General features: G+C 32.2%; 1 protein-coding gene across 1 annotated transcript in view; it reads left to right on the top strand.

Annotated features, from left to right (window-relative positions):
• LOC102800511 (transient receptor potential cation channel subfamily M member 5-like) overlaps nt 1-19,389 on the top strand; it is a 34,510-nt gene extending 15,121 nt beyond the window's left edge. Inside the window, exons 11-26 of the mRNA XM_085504586.1 lie at nt 1,099-1,199; nt 1,699-1,914; nt 2,451-2,504; nt 5,391-5,541; nt 6,431-6,626; nt 7,510-7,647; nt 7,731-7,872; nt 8,177-8,254; nt 9,013-9,147; nt 10,026-10,154; nt 11,996-12,247; nt 12,741-12,927; nt 13,751-13,898; nt 14,514-14,689; nt 15,398-15,530; nt 16,335-19,389. Of these exons, the coding sequence (XP_085360712.1) occupies nt 1,099-1,199; nt 1,699-1,914; nt 2,451-2,504; nt 5,391-5,541; nt 6,431-6,626; nt 7,510-7,647; nt 7,731-7,872; nt 8,177-8,254; nt 9,013-9,147; nt 10,026-10,154; nt 11,996-12,247; nt 12,741-12,927; nt 13,751-13,898; nt 14,514-14,689; nt 15,398-15,530; nt 16,335-17,148 (3,050 nt within the window). The 3' untranslated portion in view covers nt 17,149-19,389. The remainder of the gene's footprint in view (nt 1-1,098; nt 1,200-1,698; nt 1,915-2,450; nt 2,505-5,390; nt 5,542-6,430; nt 6,627-7,509; nt 7,648-7,730; nt 7,873-8,176; nt 8,255-9,012; nt 9,148-10,025; nt 10,155-11,995; nt 12,248-12,740; nt 12,928-13,750; nt 13,899-14,513; nt 14,690-15,397; nt 15,531-16,334) is intronic.
• Nucleotides 19,390-19,762: the final 373 nt, after the last annotated feature.

Here is a 19,762-nt window from a genome sequence, read left to right as displayed (position 1 = left end):
GTTTAATTTAGTAAATGTATGTATAATGCAAGTCTGTATAATTAACAGAATTTATCATATGCAAGTGATGTTATATGCGATGAAGTTCTTACAAGAATTGTTGATGCATGGTCACAAAATTGAAAAACAAGCCTACATTTTGAGAGATTAATTAATTAAATATTCTGATGCAAATTAGTGTGTCTGTGAAAAAAAATTTTTGTGTTTATCTCAGACCATTTTTGATAGTCTACGTCCTTGCTTATTCGCAAAGCTTACAATACAATCTGTGTATTTAAATGCGATGATAATCTTGTCTTTCTCATTTCTGTTTATGCTGTCAAACCCGCCACGTGTTCACTGCATTCTTTGATTCAATTCAATACAAATATGTTTGATTGGTGCACATGGAATGGAATCGCTTTCAAATGCTCACAAAGCAAAAAAATTTGCTTTTCGTGAGGTCGCATATATATCATCATAGATGGTTATGAATGTTACATGCCCTTCTGTAACCTTTTCACCAACAGACTTCCTCACCTAGATTATTCTGCACTTTTTTGTTTATATTCTTCAATAATTCTGGAAATGAACCCTAATTTTGGAGCCAACAGGCTATTTTTGTGCTAATCATCTGAAGGAAAGTGCAGACTATAAATAGGACTATAATTTTGTAAATTTGTGATGAAAAGAGGGAATTGGCGGTGAAAAGATTAATATAAATTTACGTTGACATACATGTCACATTGATTGTTAAAGTAGAATATGGTAAACCATTTAATTTTTAAAATTTCACAATTTGCCAACATTCATGGGAATCAAACTTAGCAAAAGTCACTGTGACATAAAGATTCAAAATGAAACATTCATTGTTACTATAACAATATATTTCACATTTTCACTGACTTGTGAACACATCTCTTCCTAAATCAAAGTTGTTTACATTATCCATAATTATTCGTTTAATACAAACAAATGACATAATTATCATGCATACCAATATCAAACAATAGTCATTTGTATTATGAAAAAAACACTAGATCATGAAATTTGTTTTATCATAAACTGTAGAGAATCTCCTTCATGGTCGATTGTTTAATGTTCAATTCTTGTATTTAGGGGCTGCAGTTAACTGGCAACATCAGATAGAATTAGCATTGTCATGGAACTGTATTGATGTGGCTAGGGAGAGAATCTTCAGTGAAGACAATACTTGGAAGGTATAGTAGTTCACACAAAAACCCTATTTATTGCCTTGGTTTTTTCTTGTTTTTTGATTGATACATTCAGAAATTTTAATATTTCACTTTTCCCACTGGTAATTGTAAAGGATGTTGACATTCAGGGTGAAATGTTTAAGGTAATGTCAGTCGTTATCGTCGACATCATAGTTAACAATTTTCCTGTGGCTACTATACCACACAATGTTTTATTCAAACCTCCTCTGCATGCATTGCATGTTTTCAATAAACTTTTGGTCACAGTTTCTCGTAAAGTATATTGACAACAGTAGGTGCCAATTTAGATGGCAAAAAAACAATGATGGCATTGGCCTAGATGTTGAAGAAAGAGGACAACATCACAGAAGCACTTTGCCACGAGATGGCGACATATCACTAGAGGGCAGCATCACAGTAGCACTTTGACACTAGAGGGCACAATTTATTATAAAATGTTATTGACAGACTATATTCTTAATATATATCTTTCTATTTATAGGGAGAGCAGCTTCATGATTTTATGACTGCAGCATTAGTCGATGATAAAGTAGATTTTGTTCAGTTGTTTTTAGAGAACGGAGTCATTATGCAAGAGTACTTGACCGTATCAAGACTTAGGTATCTCTATAATTCTGTAAGTAATAGTATACTCTGTATTTTAAAAGTACTTTTGGTACTTTTGCCATGTGCATATGTTTTGTCATCAAAAATCAAATAAAAAATTTCAAATATTGAAAAAGAAAAAAAGAAGTTTGGACTGTTACTTTAATAAAGGGATTCCTATTTGTATTTTGAAACTCCCATGGTGCATCTCACTTAACCCTTTAAATAGCAGAGTCAATTTTATCAATTTACAAATCAAAGCTTCAGTTTTTTTTTTTTTTAAATCTTGATTAAGACCTGCAGCTGATGTATTGTAAATACTGTAGAATACTTTATTTTCGCTGAAAAAGCTTTTGGGGCGTTTTGTTTGGAATTTATTTTCACTGATTTTTAATGAGTTTAATGTGAAATATAGGAAAAAAGTATATTCACTGGATTTTATTTTCACGAAATCATCCCTTCAGCGAAAATAGCGAAAATAAATTCCAAGCGAAAATAAAGTATTCTACAGTATTGTAGATAAATACTTTGAAGATGAGCATAATGATGCACAAACATTTTGGTTAGAAAATAAGGGTGAATAAAAAGATAACCTCATTCATTACATTGGTGGATATGACTAATATTAATAATATAATATCCTTACAGTGTGAAGCAGACAGCAACTTTAGAAAAATCATGAGGTCACTTACAAATTCTAAGGTAAGAATGAATAAGGCGAGTGGGTGTATTTACTGTGAACCCAATTAATTATTCACTGGTTTTAAATTTCGCTATTTTTGTTGATAAGTGAAATTCACTGAATTAAATCTATGTGAATTTGTACAATAACAAAAGAACTCATTGTTATCTTGCCAAGTTCATGAACAGAAAATCTAGTGAAATTACTCAAAACTTCAAAATTGTGAAATTAAATGTCAGTAAGGCTTCACAGTATTAGTAGTATATATATTTGCGTAAATGATAGAGGTGTGTACTTTAATGATCCAACATACAATAAAATATATTTTTAGTACCAGTATATTGCGTACTTTTATTGGAAATGCATTTCTAATAGAGCAAAGCCACTACCGGGGTATATACTGTTTTCCCCATGGGTATTCGTTCCGCTGTCGTGATGATATCTTCAATTCTCTAATTTATAATATTATTGACTTCTTGTTAAAAACCACAAGTTTGATTACTATGATATTATACATATAGGTACCTCAGGTGGAATTCTCTCAGATTTGTTTATTTAATGATGATATCTTCAATTCTCTAATTTATAATATTATTGACTTCTTGTTAAAAACCACAAGTTTGATTACTATGATATTATACATATAGGTACCTCAGGTGGAATTCTCTCAGATTTGTTTATTTCATGATAATATCTTCAATTCTCTAATTTATAATATTATTGACTTCTTGTTAAAAACCACAAGTCCGATTGCTTTGTTATTATATTATGCATATAGGCACCTCAGGTAGATCTCTCTCAGATTCGTTCATTTCATGATGATATCTTCAATTCTCTAATTTATATAATATTTTTGTCATTTTTAGTAAAAAGTGATATTTTTGACTTCTTGTTAAAAACCGCAAATCAGTTTGCTTTGATATTATACATCTAGGTACCTCGGATGGACCTCTCTCAGATTTGGTCATTTTGTGATGATATCTTCAATTCTCTAGTTTTGATGAATATTTGTCATTTTTGGTATAAAGTGATGTTTTTAGTCCCCGGGGACTTATGTTTTGACCTCCGTGTGTCCGTGCGTGTGTGTGTGCGTGCGTGCGTCTGTGTGTGTGTCCGGACCTATATCTTAGAAATGCCTGGACCAATCACAATCAAACTTCGCACATACATCGTTCATGATATTATACATATGCACGTCAATTTGTTTCACGATCTGATTCAAGATGGCCGAATGGCAGCCATTTTTGTGCTAAAAATCATCAAAATCAAGCGTTTCTCGGCTGTTTACATATGGATTTTGTTCAAACTTGGTTTATACATTATACATTATAGGATTTTGATGCACATCATTTTGTTTCACGATCTGAATAAAGATGGCCGAATGGCGGTCATTTTTGTGCTAAAAAATCCTACAAATCAAGCATTTCTCAGCTGTTTACAGATGGATTTTGTTCAAACTTGGTATATAAATTTGACATTATAGGACCTTGATGCAAATAATTTTCTTTTTCAGATAAGATTCAAAATGGCCGCCTGGCGGCCATTTAATACATTAGACATTACGGGTTCCTGATGCACGTCATTTTATTTTTCAGATTAAATTTAAAATGGCTGACTGGCGGCCATTTTGTTTTAATGATTGGGCTTCTAAAGCCATATCTCTTAAATGCTTTGACTGATTATATTAAAATTTTGTATATTCGTTATACATCATGTTATATATATATACATGTATTCAAAATGGCTGATTTTGAATGCTGTTTCAGAGCAATATCTCTCAATATGGACAAGTACTTGTTTGACAATCAGATACAAATGTCAATCATTTTAATGTTAGAAAATCATATTCCTGACATGGTTATATTCCAACTATATTACTATAAATAAAACTATATATCTTAAATTTGATAACTAACGGGGACTGTGCCATGCATGGCTAGTTGAATTCTTGTTAAAAACCACAAGTCCGATTGCTTTGATATTATATTATGCATATAGGCACCTCAGGTGGACCACTTTCATATTTGTTCATTTTGTGATGATATCTTCAATTCTCTAATTAGAATGTGCATTGCTAACAGCGGAGCTATCTCAGCCAAGAAGCTGCTTGTTTTCATACATTATAAAAGTTTTTCATTTTCATCCAACATACACCTGAGATATCAGTGTGTAAGTGTTCTATAAAGTTGTAAAATATATTAAGGTAGAAGCCTGCTCATGAATGCAAATACAAAGAATGCAAAGAATTTATTCATTTTTCAATAAATTGTTCTTCTGGGCAATATAATTATATTGACTTGTGTTTGGGGTCATCAGCTTATTTTTCGAGAAAAATGATGGTTGTATTTTAGTGGATAGTGGCCATTTTGGCAGTATTATTATAATAATAGTGATTTTACCATAGGTTCCTATGACAGAGATATTATGCCATATCTCAAACTGTAGGCTGAAAATTATATAATGGGGTACTTTCTGTTGTCCTCAATAATTTAAAAAATCTGGGATTGAAAAGTGTCAATAAATGCAATTATTAGTGATTTTTGAAGAATACTAGTTTCTCAAAAATACATCACTGTAACATACAAAATAATGCTATTTCACAGTGCCATGAGACATTAACTTAATGATTTTACATAATAAACCAATTAACATTGTCATGTGATTTATGACAAACTTCCTCAAAAATTATGAGTAGGCTCCTACCTTAAGTGATTATTCCGTAAGTACAAAATGCTGAACTATGCTGTATTATATTTAATTCAATACTTGAACTTAAACATTACCACAAAAGCTTGATTATTTTGGCTGGTTGATGTAAATATTTAACAAACTGACACATTTTACCCAAATATTAATTAATACTGTTATATTATCTTAAACGGATAAATGTATTTTTCAAATGGTAGAAAAAAGGTCCCTTTACTCTACGTGATGTTGGTCAATGTATTAGAAAAATTGTGGGTGCACATTACGAGCCACTGTATTTGAGAGACAGGAAATTTAGAGGCACCAGGCGAGATGTGAAGGCATTGGTAGCACTCTCAGTCAACTTAACAGGTAGGAATTTTAAAGTACATGTGTTTACAATAGTTTTGTCATATCCTCTCTAATAAATCCATGCAACTTACAGGTCAGGTGACATATCATGTCCAATGCATTTTAATCTGTATGTGAATGACTTCATTAAACCAGGTAACATTAAATAATTATAAAATTAACTTTCTACTTCATGCGGATGGCCCAGTATTGATTTCAACAACACAATTAGGTTTGCAAAATGCATTAAATAAATTATCTGAGTACTGCCACAAACTCTAGGTAAATCTTAATAAAACCAAAACATCTTTAGAAGACAGAATCTGTAAGCAATGTTCCCAGATCAAAATTGAAAATGAAGAACATTTCTTCATGAAATGTCTTAGGTACCAAACAGAAAGACAAAAGTTATTTAATAATATCAATATTCCAGAAGAATTAAAAAGTGTTGTCCAGATATTTAAATATACCGGTATTATGAGTTCAAGAGAAGACATACTAATAAGACAAGTTGGTCAATACAAAATATTTGAAATCAGAAATAACAATAACTGACATTTTACTTTAGTTTTATATGTATTGTACTTTATTACTAACATTTTGTTGCTGTCTATCAATGGAATTTATTTCTAGGGATGCAATAAATTCATTATTATTATATTATGTGAAAAGTCAGGTGACATTATTTCAAGCAAGAATATAAAATACTGTTGTTCAAAAACACATCTGAATCTGAATCTTGCTCATCAGAATTTCAAGCTCGAAAAGTAGGTCCAGAAAGTAACAGACAGATTTTAATGAAACTTGGTATAAACAAAAAAAAAAGCATTTCATTTTTAATTTAGCAATCTGCAAAATAAAAAACCCAGCAAATAATTAAGTCTTATTATTTGACCTTTGACCCTTTCAGGTATGGGAATTGTGCACAAAGCTCAGCAGGAATACCTCAAATCAGAGAAGTTGGAAGAGAGACATACCGAGGAGGATGATGATGATGATGATGACGATGACTTGGAATATCTCAGTTCATTTCAACTTACTAATCCAGGCATGAATTTTGAAAAACCATATCGAGAATTGTTCATATGGGCTGTACTCATGGGCAGGTAGGATATTTTCAGCTTTTCTCGAAAATGAATGACAGATTCATTATTGGGTGAAATTATGCAGGATATTAACAAGTTTATTCTAATTTTATGTTCTGTAAACCACTCAATTGTTGCCGCTATCATCAAAATTTGGGAGTTTTGAAGGGTTTTTGGATACAACATTTCACAAATATTTCTCATACTTGCTGTCTGAATAATCAAAATGAAATGTTCACTGATGCAAAATGTTGTCATTTTCTCTAATTTGTGAAATTTGCATAAAAAATGTACAGTTTATTAGAGTGCATTTTAGAATTTCCATAAAAGTGATATTGTCTGGAAAATCGTGTGCAACCACACGTACAGTGGAAATCAATTCAACTTGGTAGTTCAATATTAGCAGCATACACCACTTTGTTTTGTTTGGTGATTAACTTAAACAATAATCGGAAGCTTGGAAGTTCACTCGGAGAGAGAGTATCAATGAGGATCTGTCATCAAACAGGTGGTGCATGTTTATCAACACCGAGTGACAACTAGTGTGATTTCTTACATTAAGAGTAATCAACTTCAACCATGGTATTAATAATTATCATCATTGTAATTTATCATATGATGTATTACCATAGCGATGTAGCAATATAGCTCGCAATTGCTTTTGTTTACTTGTATTGTAATTAATTATTCACTGGGTATTAATTACACTATTTTTGCTGATAGGTAAAATCCACTAAATCAAATCTATGTGAAAATGTAAAATAAAAGTCATTGTTTCTTCGACAAATTCGTGAACTTGAAACCCAGTAAATATGCTCAAGATAGAGAAAATACATTTTTGACTTTTATATAGTTTCATATATCCACCTAAACCTTGTATTATCACTCACATTACATAATATAGAATGGATTTGGCGGAATTTCTGTGGGAGTATGGTGATGAAGCAATATCTTCTGCCATTGCTGCTGTGAAAATCTTTTCTGATATGGCTTATTTGATGAGCAATCCAGAAGATAAACAAAGTTATCTAGAGAATGCTAAGTAAGTAATACTTCAATTAAAATAAAAATTACATGCTGAAAAATAAATATGAATTATTAACCGTTGTACCTATTTTCTGCTAGAAAATTTGAGCAGCTGGCTGTGAATGTGTTAGATGAAAGTTACAATTGCGATGAAACTTTAGCTGGGATGTTGATTGAGAGGAGACATACAAACTGGGGTGGTATGAATATATTAAATATGGCTGCCGAGGCTGGATGCAAGGTGAATACTTCAATGATAGACATCACATTTTAGTTTTTATCGCACTTTTGTTTATGATTAAAGGATTCAACAGCATATTAACAACATCAACCAACATATAGTAGATGCATACGTACTGTCTGAGTTGTTTTGAAACATGTCCACCATTTTGAAAATACAGGTCTGTGTTATTTTGTGATACACTGTGGATGCAAAATATCAATTTATAATGATTTTAGTGATAATAAGTCAACACAAACCCTGTATTATACTCACATACTTAATTGCCACCATAAAATTAAATTAAATATTTTTAATTTTGCAGGCATTTGTATCCCACCCGTGCTGTCAAAATCTTCTGAATCAGATATGGCAAGGTGGTATATGTTCATCTCCGACTGAGGTAAACAATAGATCCAACACATGTTTGAGTTTATGATATATTGCATTTTAGAGATCAATTTACATTAAAGGGCAGTAATAAGTACATTATGTATATTAATGCTTAACTGTTGTATGGCACCAATATTGAATAAGCACTCTGTCTGCTGCCTTTAAAATAGCAGCACAAATAAGAGACAACCGAAAATCATAATTATTCATAACACTACAAATGACTCATTAATGGTTGGTAAACTCTGCCTCAATGCTCACTATTAAATTAAATTGTACTTTTTCTCAAATGTTTCTTAATATTCCTTTTCTGCAGCCTGCAATCACCTTTTTAATCTGTCTTTCTTGAAACCATCTCTGCTCCAAGGTATGATTCTATATTTTTCAAGCTTGTATATTAATTTTTTCAAAGGTGGATACATTTTGAGGAGTTACTTTTTATAACAAATAACTTGTTGGTAATAAATTTCTATATTAATACAATTAATATCATTCACAAAAGTACATGACTATAGTTAATTTTGTGCCCTTAAATTTATCCGCCTTTGATATTTGATTATATATCCTTCTATCAGTCCTATTTTCCAACATATATTTTTATAATATTCATTTCTGAGAAATTGACCTGCATGTACCGGTACATACAAAATTATGTTTGCACATGAACTACTGTAAAATACCGTATTTTAGCTGAAATTAATTTTTGATGAAAAGACATTTGACAGCTGGCTTTTTAGTCTATTTTTAATTTGTTTGAATACTCTCCAGGTTATTCTAGCCAGTATTTTCCCTCCATGGTTGTTAAATTTAAAGTACAAGGATAATACAGGTGAAGTTTTGACGAGGTTCCAGAAGACTAAAATATTTATAAATGCACCAGTTGCCAAATTTTGGGGTGGAACGGTAAGTCTTAAGTATTTTCATATGATAATGCAATTAGTTTGATAGATATTTTCCACTACTTGGAATTCTCAGTACTTTGAATATAGCACGTAAGTTTGCTTGATTAAACTGTGACTAAGTTACTTTTGAACTTCTGGGGTTGACACATTTTGTGTTTTGCATTACAAATTGCACACAGAGTACAATGTTTTGTACAGAATACTAATTAGAAAATGCACAGAACTGTCAGTCAAGTCATCATTGTAAATTTTTACAATTGCAAATAAATTTGTCACCTGTATTTGAAATCTTGATGTATGAATAAGATTAATATTTGCATCCAGCTGAAACATAGCAAAAAATTTCCAAAGTCGCATGCATTCACTCTCAAGGTGCTGAGAATTGCTCAAGGTACATTCTCTCATATTATCAATTTTCCTTTGCTAATATTTCACATTTTATGTCTGTTACAACAATGTTACACCATCATTTGCTCTACAATGTTACTACCTGTAGTAGGGCCACTAAAGATGTCTGCAGAACATCCAGCTTATTACCACATATCATTTGCTAACACACATTTTTCTCTGCCGTTCACCATATCATATCAGTTACATATGTTTTAAAAATGCAAAGCAACTCACTGATTCATGACTGAGTTTGATTAGTTTTAAAAAAATCACCAAATCTTCTTTACCAATTATGACTGTGCTGTATAGTCAAAATATTAAATTGTAAATTTTGGCAGTTTAGTTTATTTACTATTAATACCCTGTACTGGATTTCCAGGTAACATAAATAATGCTGCATTAATGAACAGCGCCCTCAATCACTTATAAAGTGATCATTACCTTCAATCATTTATTTACTATAACTGCATGTATATTGTTTCCTTTCAGTTTTTATACATAATATTTCTACTGTGGTACAGCTATGCTATTCTCTTTAACTTTGGTTCTACTCCTGACATTGGTGATATTCTTCTCTTTGGCTGGATTTGTACACTTATGGTAGAAGAATTCAGACAGGTATATTTCAATCCCAAACAGTATTAATGTAGATTTGTTCACATTCTGATATTGGGGACCCTCTTGTAGTCTTGTCTTCTGACACCATGTAGAATATGTTATGGTACATACATGGTTTTTCATGCACCAGCTGCTGATGTAGCATTTCCCTTCACATCTTGAATTCAGTTCACAATTAATATAGTCATATCACAATCTTTGTGTAAGTTAATGTATTCAATGATAAAATAATCGCACAAGTTTAGGATTGTAAAAACCACAGTTGTGTTCAGTTGTATGTAAACACATGAAGCCATGGCTGAGTTAAGTGTTTATAAGACATGGTAAAACACATTGTGATAACAATTATAATTTACTGGCTACACCAAAATGGTAAAATTGAAAGATTCAATTGCCTGGCACACTGTATCGCAACGAACTAAGCCTAATGTGCCTAACAAAAGGCTTATTGTAGACCTTGTGATTTTCTCATTATAAGTTCAATGCATACCACCTGACGTTGAAAGGACCATTCTAATGCATGTAGTAGTCAATCGGTATTTGTTAGAGGCTCTATGTGATGCTGCTGGTTTGTAAACCCATGCTGGACCATCATTTTTAATAGTTAAGGAAGAACTCTATCTTGCACATTTGCTATAAGCTACATAGTCTTAACCAAGGTGCAAGAGCTGCACATATTAGTGTAGGTTTTCAAAATATGTGAGATTTACTACAATATAATTTAATACTGCTTACAAAATATTTGATCAGTAGAATTAATATCAGTTATGTACTTATTAGCTACTTTTTGGCTTGTTGTTATTATTCTAACAGTCTGCTAACTTTCTTTAACGAAAGGTTTTTGTTCAGCATTTACTAGGAAAGTACTCTTTATTTGTTCCAACAATACTGATTTACGAGGAAAACAACTGTTTTTCAGAATTTTTTCAGAACATGACTCAAGTAAAGAGTGCAACATTTCCCTCAATATTAAAAATAATTCAATTTTTAAACAACAACACTCTGGATTCAAACCAATGATTTTCAGATCAGATAACGTGCATGCATGTTCACTCGACTGAATGAGCTGAGCAGTGGTTTGTGGTTGAAAAGCATACATGTAGTTTTAATACTATGATATGTATATGAATCAGGTGTGATTTCTACAGGTCATTGGTTTATTCTTCTATGCAAAAAGAGTTACATAAAAAAATGTACGCAACACGCAACCCGTTGACTGCAAAAAAAAAAACTCTTAAAAGCCACTACATTGGCAGTATTACTTTGTTAAAGTACGGCAACTTTAATGCTTATGGTAGTTAACAGGGTTGAGGTTCTAGTAAATGTCTGTGGCACACTTAACAGAAATTAAAAATTTAGGGCAGGGCTTGACTGTTTACTAGAACCTCAACTTCAAACAAGACATTATTAAACTACTGTTAGTGTGCCTCATAGCCATATTTTAACTATCAGTTAACTGTTACATGTACATTAGTAATTACACTCACAATATGAATACAACCATTACATTAGCATTTTACGCTGCATTAAACACAGAGATATTGTTTTCTCATCACAAATTCACAAAATAGTCCCGTTTATAGTCTGCACTTTCCATAAAAAAATTGGGGCAAAAATACCAAATTTTTTTGAGTAAAAACTGAAAATGGACTCAAATTTTGTCTGTAGGCTCCAAAATTTTATTTCCAGAAATATTGAAGAATATAAGAAAAAAGTGCAGACAAATTTGGGCAAGAAAGTCTGGTGGTGAAAAAAAAGAAATAAATGTATGGGTCACATAGTTAAGAATGATATAACTCGCATAATAATTAAATTAACAATTTGTTTATATCATTTAACAGTCACTGATACCGGAAGAGCATGAATCTGTTGACCAAAATCTCAAGAAGTGGGCCAGTAGTTGGTGGAATATAATGGACTTTCTGTCAATAGCACTGGCAATTAGCGGTTTCACTCTACGATGGTTTGAACCCACATTTGAAGCAGCAAGGGCTCTGTATGCTGTCAACTGTTCCCTGTTTATTCTGCGCATCATGAGGATGTTTTCACTGAACAGTACACTTGGTCCAAAACTCATCATGATTGGCAAGATGGTAGGTTGTCCACATAAACTATTGCCTTGTTATAAGCTGGCTCAAACTTAAAAATACAAATTTTTATTCATTTATTTCTATCAACACAACAAACTAATTCTTTTTATTTATATAAATATCTATAAATGTCAATGGCTATTGAAATCCAACCAGCCAACTAATGAACATGTGACATATTGACATTACTTGAAAATGTTCCAATGTTTATTTCATGGGCCAATAGAAACCTCTTGTTTCAGTTTGGATTTTGAAATTTATAAATATTTGTTTGAAAGCAATGATATTTTTGACTTTTTCTTGAAAACTATAGCTCAGTTGAATTGATATGTTGGTACCTTGGGTGGACTTCTATTAGATTAGTTCTTTCTGTGCATCAGGGGAACACTCCAGGCTCTGCTGAAACATCAGAGCTATTTTGACGATTAGGTTACTTGTTTACTATAGCAAAAAAGAATTTAAAGTTTAGAAAATTTAGTGTGTTTGTTTCTTTCAGTTAATAGAGATGATGTTGTTCCTTGTCATACTACTGGTGTTCCTCATCAGCTATGGCGTGGCATCACAGGCATTGCTATACCCAAATAGACGCACTGCATACTGGGGAATATTTAGAGATGTTGTGTATATGCCATATTTTCAAATCTATGGAGAGTTATTCCTTGAAGAGCTTGATCCTCATTTCGGTGAGCTTTACAGTGTACCGGTACCGGTATATCATTTTCAACATTTTATACAACTTGAGTTTGAGTGATGAAAGTTACATCCAGGATGAGCTGCAAACTTATGATCTTTCAGTGATGAGTTTAATATTAACTTTGTAGTTAAAAAATTATGAACTAGGTGATATACTACCAGTGTTGGATTAGTCAGCGTTTAGTGCATATTCGCTAATGTTATGTACATGTACATGGCCCACAACTCAAGCAATCACAAATTTACAACAAGTGACTACTGTAAAATACTTTATTTTCGCTTTGAATTAAATTTTCGCTAATTTCACTGAAGGAATGGTTCAGTGAAAATAAAATCTAGCGAATATACCTTTTTTTCTATATTTTATATTCAACTCATCAGAAATCAATGAAATAAATTCCATACAAAACACTCAAAAAGTCTTCAGCGAAAATTAATTCCAGCTAAAACAAAGTATTTTACAGTAACATAGAATTGGTCAGCACTTCAAATACTGGTACTCAATAATTCTTCATCATCATCAATTATTCATATAATTAAATATGGTTAAAATTTAAATGTACTGTAAATGCATTAATTATTCACAGTTTTTTTATTTCAATATTTCTGTTGATAAGTAAAATTTGCTACATTGAATCCATGTGAAAATGTGGAATAACAACAGAACTCATTGTTTCCCTGTAAATGTCCATGATTTTAAAAGCCAAGAATATTGCTAAAAACATCAAATTAGTGAAATTAAATTGCAGTAAAAAAAAAAATTTACAGAATTGCTTTAAATTGAATTTAAATATTATTTTTTTTCTGTTTTAGTTGATGGCGAGAACCCAGTATGTGATGCCAGTAGTGTAGACCCCACACAGAGCTGTTCTACGGGACACCCGTTAGTCCCTCTATTATTGGCTGGTTATCTAATTGTCGGGAATGTATTGTTACTTAATTTGCTTATTGCTATATTCAGGTAAGTGTAAACTCCTCCGATCAAACAAATAAAAAAGATTTTGTATTTTTTTTTGCATGTGGCCACTAAGGCTGAAAAAAATAGTTTTGCTTTCCGTTACAGGGAAAATTGAAAAATGATTTTTTTTTGTAATAAGAATAACATAACAATAAGATATATTCAATATTTAACATTTATGAAATGAGACTTTCAAATGTTTGCATTAAAGATTGATTGATATCAACAAAACATTTTCTGAAACGGAAAACAATTCCCGTACTCTACCATTATATAGGGCACGTCATTGGTATGTTAAATTCTAACAGAAAATGTGTAGGCAACAGATTTCAATCTGACACATACAATGACGAGAAGCAAAACTTTTTTTGGGCTCAAATGGTGATGAGCAGCAGAATTATAGAATTTAAACTTAATTTGCATATACGATCTACCCTTGTTAGCTAAGCCAATAAGAGACCAACTTGATGATTATCAGCGCAGTACACACATACCTGCATATGATATTTAGGTAAACTTCACTATGGCAGATCAGAGTTTAATTGTCATGTCAAGTTGAACATACACCTTTACATAAATATTTTAAGTATGACCATTGTGATGTGTTAATTCTTTCAGTTTTGTGTTCGAGGAAATTCAAACCAACTCTTTACAAGTTTGGAAGTATGACGTTTATCAACTTGTTATGGAATTTGACGACAGGCCGCCATTGGCCCCACCATTTATTATCTTCAGTCATATATATTTGCTGTTTAAATGGTTTTTCAGGAGAATGAAAAAACGAACTGTAACAGGTAAGCTAGAACACTTGTCTTTATTATGTAGTCACTTTGTTTCGTCACAAGAAGCGCTGTCTCAGCACAGACCTGTGTCATATGACTCCTTACTAGCCGATTTTCGCTAAAATAGCACTTTGTCGTCGTTTACGCCAGTGTTTATACACAAAACTTGATAAGTCTTTTAACAATTTAAGTTACTTTTCAATCACTTATTTTAGTGAAATATTGTTTAGTGAGTGAAATATTAATGTCATACATAATTCAATCTTTGGAACAGAAAAAACTAAGACATAATATACAATAATAAAATTTGTGTTTGAAATTCGTAATTTGCCGCGTAATTTCAGGTTTCAACTATCTTGACATAGAATATCCTTGAACGCAATAAAATCATGTGAGGAATGCCTTCTGGAACAGCAACTAGCAGCGTAAACTGATTGCAAATTGTACGCATTTTTAGATTCAGTTCATTTTTACAGTACATGTATTACAAGTTTCATTTATTATTATTTAGTAAAGAAATCACTAAAACGCTTTATAATATGTGTAAAATTTCGAAACGTTCAAAGTTTTTAACAAACTCCCGGCACTCCTTGCATATTACGGTATGCATCAGATGAGTATTGAGAGGACGCCACCTTGCATCGTCAATGATGTCATCCTCACAATGATCATTTCATATGCATTGGTGATCTGTTATTGTATTGTTTATTTCATTTTCAGCCCAAACATATTCCAGTAAACATCTGGAGATATTATGGCTACTTGAAAAAGATTCGGCAGCCAGCTATCGAAAGAAAAAAATGCACGAAGAGAAAGCTACTATTGAAGAAAAAATTAATAAAATAGAAAAAAAGTGAGTTGCTCTTTGTTGATTGAAGTACTGACAATTGGATAACAAGTACTGGATAAGTTACTCAACAAATTTAAGCACATGACAGTAATATTATTGCAAACTCACTTTGACCTTTTCACCACAAGTTCCCTCTTTTTCAGCAAAAATTCACAGAATAGTTCCATTTATAGTCTGCGCTTTCTTTCAGAAGATTGAGACAAAAATAGCTGAATTTTAAATTGAAAGATGGCTCCAAAATTATTTTCAGAAACATTAAAGAATATGTTGAACTTCAGCATACAAAATTGTCAAAGAAAGTACTTTCAGTAAATTGGTGTCTGTTCAAAATACAAGCAGCCTCTCGGCTGAGATAGCTCCGCTGTTAGCAATGCACGTTTCAATTAAAGAACTGAAGATATCATTAGAAAATGTACAAATCTGAGAGAAGTCTACCTGAGATACCTACAAGTATAACATCAATTGGACTTTTGGTTTCTAACAAGATTTTGAAAATATCATTTTTTACCAAAAATTGACAAAATTTTCATCAAAATTAGAGAATTGAAAATATCATCACGAAATGAACAAATCTGAGAGAGGTCTGCCCAAGGTACATATACATCAAGTTTCAAAGCGATAAGAATTGTAGTTTTCAAGAAGAAGTCGAAGAAGTAAAAAGTTGACTCGGACGACGGACATCGACTGACCCCAACGGATAATCACTCATATGATAAGCTCTGCTCGGCAAAGTCAACAAAGGAGCTAAAAATAAAAAAAATGTCATCAATACTTTATTCACTTATGAACAATGTTTTTATTTTGCAGATTGGACATGATTTTAAAATACAATGAAACAAAGCTGCAGAAAAAGGAGATGAGGAGAGAGGGGCGACCGAGAAAGGAAGGGGGGAGAGGTAGATCTGATGGAGATGACCAAGGAAGAGAACTTTGTAAGAGGAAAAACTCTCAACCTGCCACCAGGAATGGTGTTGGTGTTATACTGCCCACTATTAGTAAGCACCATGATAATGCCATTGCGGGTCCAAGTGGGCATGATGTTACAGATGGTCACCATGGCAACATGGAAAATGCAACACAGTTGAAATATAAATATCAGAAACTGAAGGAGAGGTTTTCATCAGATGATGAGGACAGAGTGAAAGCTAAGAAAAATAAAACCCGCAAATTTGAAAGAAAAGAAACTGGGGATGGAGAGAGAGGGATACAAATCGTGGTAGGAGAGCTAAGTGATCAAGATCAGAAGGATCACTATGTGCAGAAGAAAAGAAGACATAAGTATGAACAGAGAGATCATCACATGGATATTGTGAGGGCCCCAAGCCCAAGAAGTTCTTTGAGATTAGGCAACAGAAAAGGTGCGTCTCCAGACAGAGACCCCGATAGAAGGGTACACTTTAGTGAAGAAGATGTCTGGAAAGCAGAAGAAGATGATATCATCCTTGAAAAGTTGACGAAGGGTTATTATGATGCTCCTTTGTTGCTAGACAATGTTGTGGATTTGGGAGATGATGGTAATGCTGTTGCCATGGAAATGGATGAGGAAGAACGACGACAAAAAAGAAGGAAGAAGAAAAAGGCAAGACATCACAAGAAGCTATTGGATTCTGACTCTGAGTAGGTCTCAGTAGATCTGGCTAGATAGGTTCTTGGAATCATGTCAGTTAACTCCAGCTTTGGAGTTTCAAGTAGACTTTAAGTCTTGTTGAAAATAATTAAGAGAAAATGACTACAATATGAGAGAAAAATGAAAGATAATACAAATGACTTGTATTCCTTGCAAATATTCATGAGCTGCAGTTTGCATAGCACAATCAAATGTACCGCACCTTCTCTGTGAGTCCAGTATAAGAGCAACCTTATCTTTCCAATGCCAACTCAATGATACACTTATCCCAGGATGTCACAAAAAGTTACAATAACAGTGCGAACAGAAAATATAATTAGGAAGCATACAATTACGTACATATTAGGCAAATATATTAGTTTCTGATTGGTTAATCTGCTTATTCAAGCAATAGGTCTACATAGCTACATCTACTTCTGAGGCTGCACGATACAAGTCATTTGCTGTTCCACAATCATTTCATTATTTTTGGTTCTTCATTTCTTCATGTTACTATTATCCTACAGTATCGTAATGAAAATGTCTGAACACCTGCATCAGAAATTAGGTGTATCTATGCTTATAGATACTGTAAACATCATTTTATTCTACTCCCACCACTGTCATTTATGCACCTAATGTGTAATTATGAAGACATCTTTGGCTCATTTAATTTTATTTATATACATATAATAGTATACATGTTCCATGCATCATATTGTGTTTTTTGTAATTTTCCATGTATATACCTATGTCAGAACTCACTCTAGTTTGATCATTTCATGGTCATATCTTTGATTTTCAGTAATGTAATCAGTTTGACTGCAATCATCAACATTGGCCAGTTTGCCGTGCTTTTATTCATTCATTGTTTTCAACTTTTTTTAAGATTTAGCAAGATTGCTTTGTAAATTTAACATACATTCAAAAAAATTGTAATCACATATCTTAACCGGTATATCACCATACTGTACCGCCCCCCCTGGGTGAGTGTGCCACAGACTCAATGACGAAGCCAAAGCTACTGATTGAGAATCATTCACTAACAGAAGTGACTTTGGGAGAACCTTGGTTAAGGGCTGCAGGTGATTGTGTTCAACCGAGCCTGCTTGATACAATGATAGCACATTAAAATGCTATAAAGATAGTAAAAGACCACTTAGTACAGTTGTCATTGATGTAATCTTTGTTTTTGCGCTGGTTGTTTATATTTATGAGGTAAATATGTTTATTCAAATTACTGTAAAATACTTTAGTTTAGCTGGAATTAATTTTTGCAGAAATGACTTTTTGGATGTATGGAATTTATTTTCACTGATTTTTGACAAGTTTAATGTATTAAAAAAAATGTATATTTGCTAGATTTTATTTTTACTGAATCATTCGTTCAGCGAAAATAGCGAAAATTAATTCCAAGCTAAAATAAAGTATTCTACAGTGTACTTAAACATTCTAACATATTGATATGTAAAGAGAAAATAAATATGCATAGTACTTTGACAATAGAATTGTAGTGGTAAATTCTTCAATACTATGGATAACCTATTTTATCTAATTCATTTTTACTTGCTGATTTGCCATTATGTTTATGTAATCAGAAGAAAAATCCATGCAAAGAAAAGTAATTTTATGTGTCTGCCATAGAGGGCGCTATACTAGTTTTACTATGATGAGGCTGACCTATTACGGTATGCTTCGTAATTATTTTGTAAAGTGAAAATCAATTTGCCAGTTTTTTTTGCTCAGGATAAAATTACAATGTATTGGTTAATTACCCAACAATATTAAATAAGGTTTTCTTAGGAGATTTAATGCTTGCAGTAAATATCTCCCCAATTTTTTTTTTTTTCAGAACCGTATATCAAAGAACAACTTTGTACATTTGCACTACTCTTGTCACATTTAATATCATCATGCATGTTATCTGTTGAGGTCTTCTACGGTAAAATACTGTTCCCACCTAAAAGACGCTATGATGTAATTCATTTTTAATAATTGTTTCTGTAATATGTATATTTCTTATAAACCCAATGTATCTGTATATGAAGTATGATTTTCTGAATATATTTGTCAATGCATTAACAAATTATCTATTTTTATAAATATTCATGTACAAAGGTTTTAAGTGTATATACAGAGAAGTATACAATCAAAGTTGTGCATGTACTTGCATTTAGTTTTTATTTTCAACTCCATTTTATACAATAATATTAAGTTTACAAATTGCATAAATTAAAGGAAAATACAATGATGTAATTTGTTTGGTGTATGTGTGATTGGACTTTAGAACAAAATCTGGGGGGGGGGGGAAGTACTCCAAGTCAGACCTGGTACCCATGCTAAAGTATAGCTTTTCAAAAAAGCCTCTAAACACGAACTTATTTTTGTGAAATTATAGCCCTTTTCAAGTGCAGAAACTTAAAATAGATACCCTATATACTTACTAAAATCATACTGTTTCCAAGTTGAGGTAACCTGAATTCATGAGATTCCTTTTTTAACACTTTATATATTTTAAAATGTTCGACCCTAAACATGGTACATGTGTCAAATAACATCCTTTTTACGCGTTTTTTTACTTCAGCTTGCATACCATATTTTATTCAGAGAACCCCACCTGGGAGGAAAA

This window comes from Saccoglossus kowalevskii, chromosome 10, assembly GCF_978046115.1.
Source record: "Saccoglossus kowalevskii chromosome 10, keSacKowa6.1, whole genome shotgun sequence".
Classification (NCBI taxonomy): Eukaryota; Metazoa; Hemichordata; class Enteropneusta; family Harrimaniidae; genus Saccoglossus; species Saccoglossus kowalevskii.
This window is presented reverse-complemented; position numbering and strand designations above follow the sequence as displayed.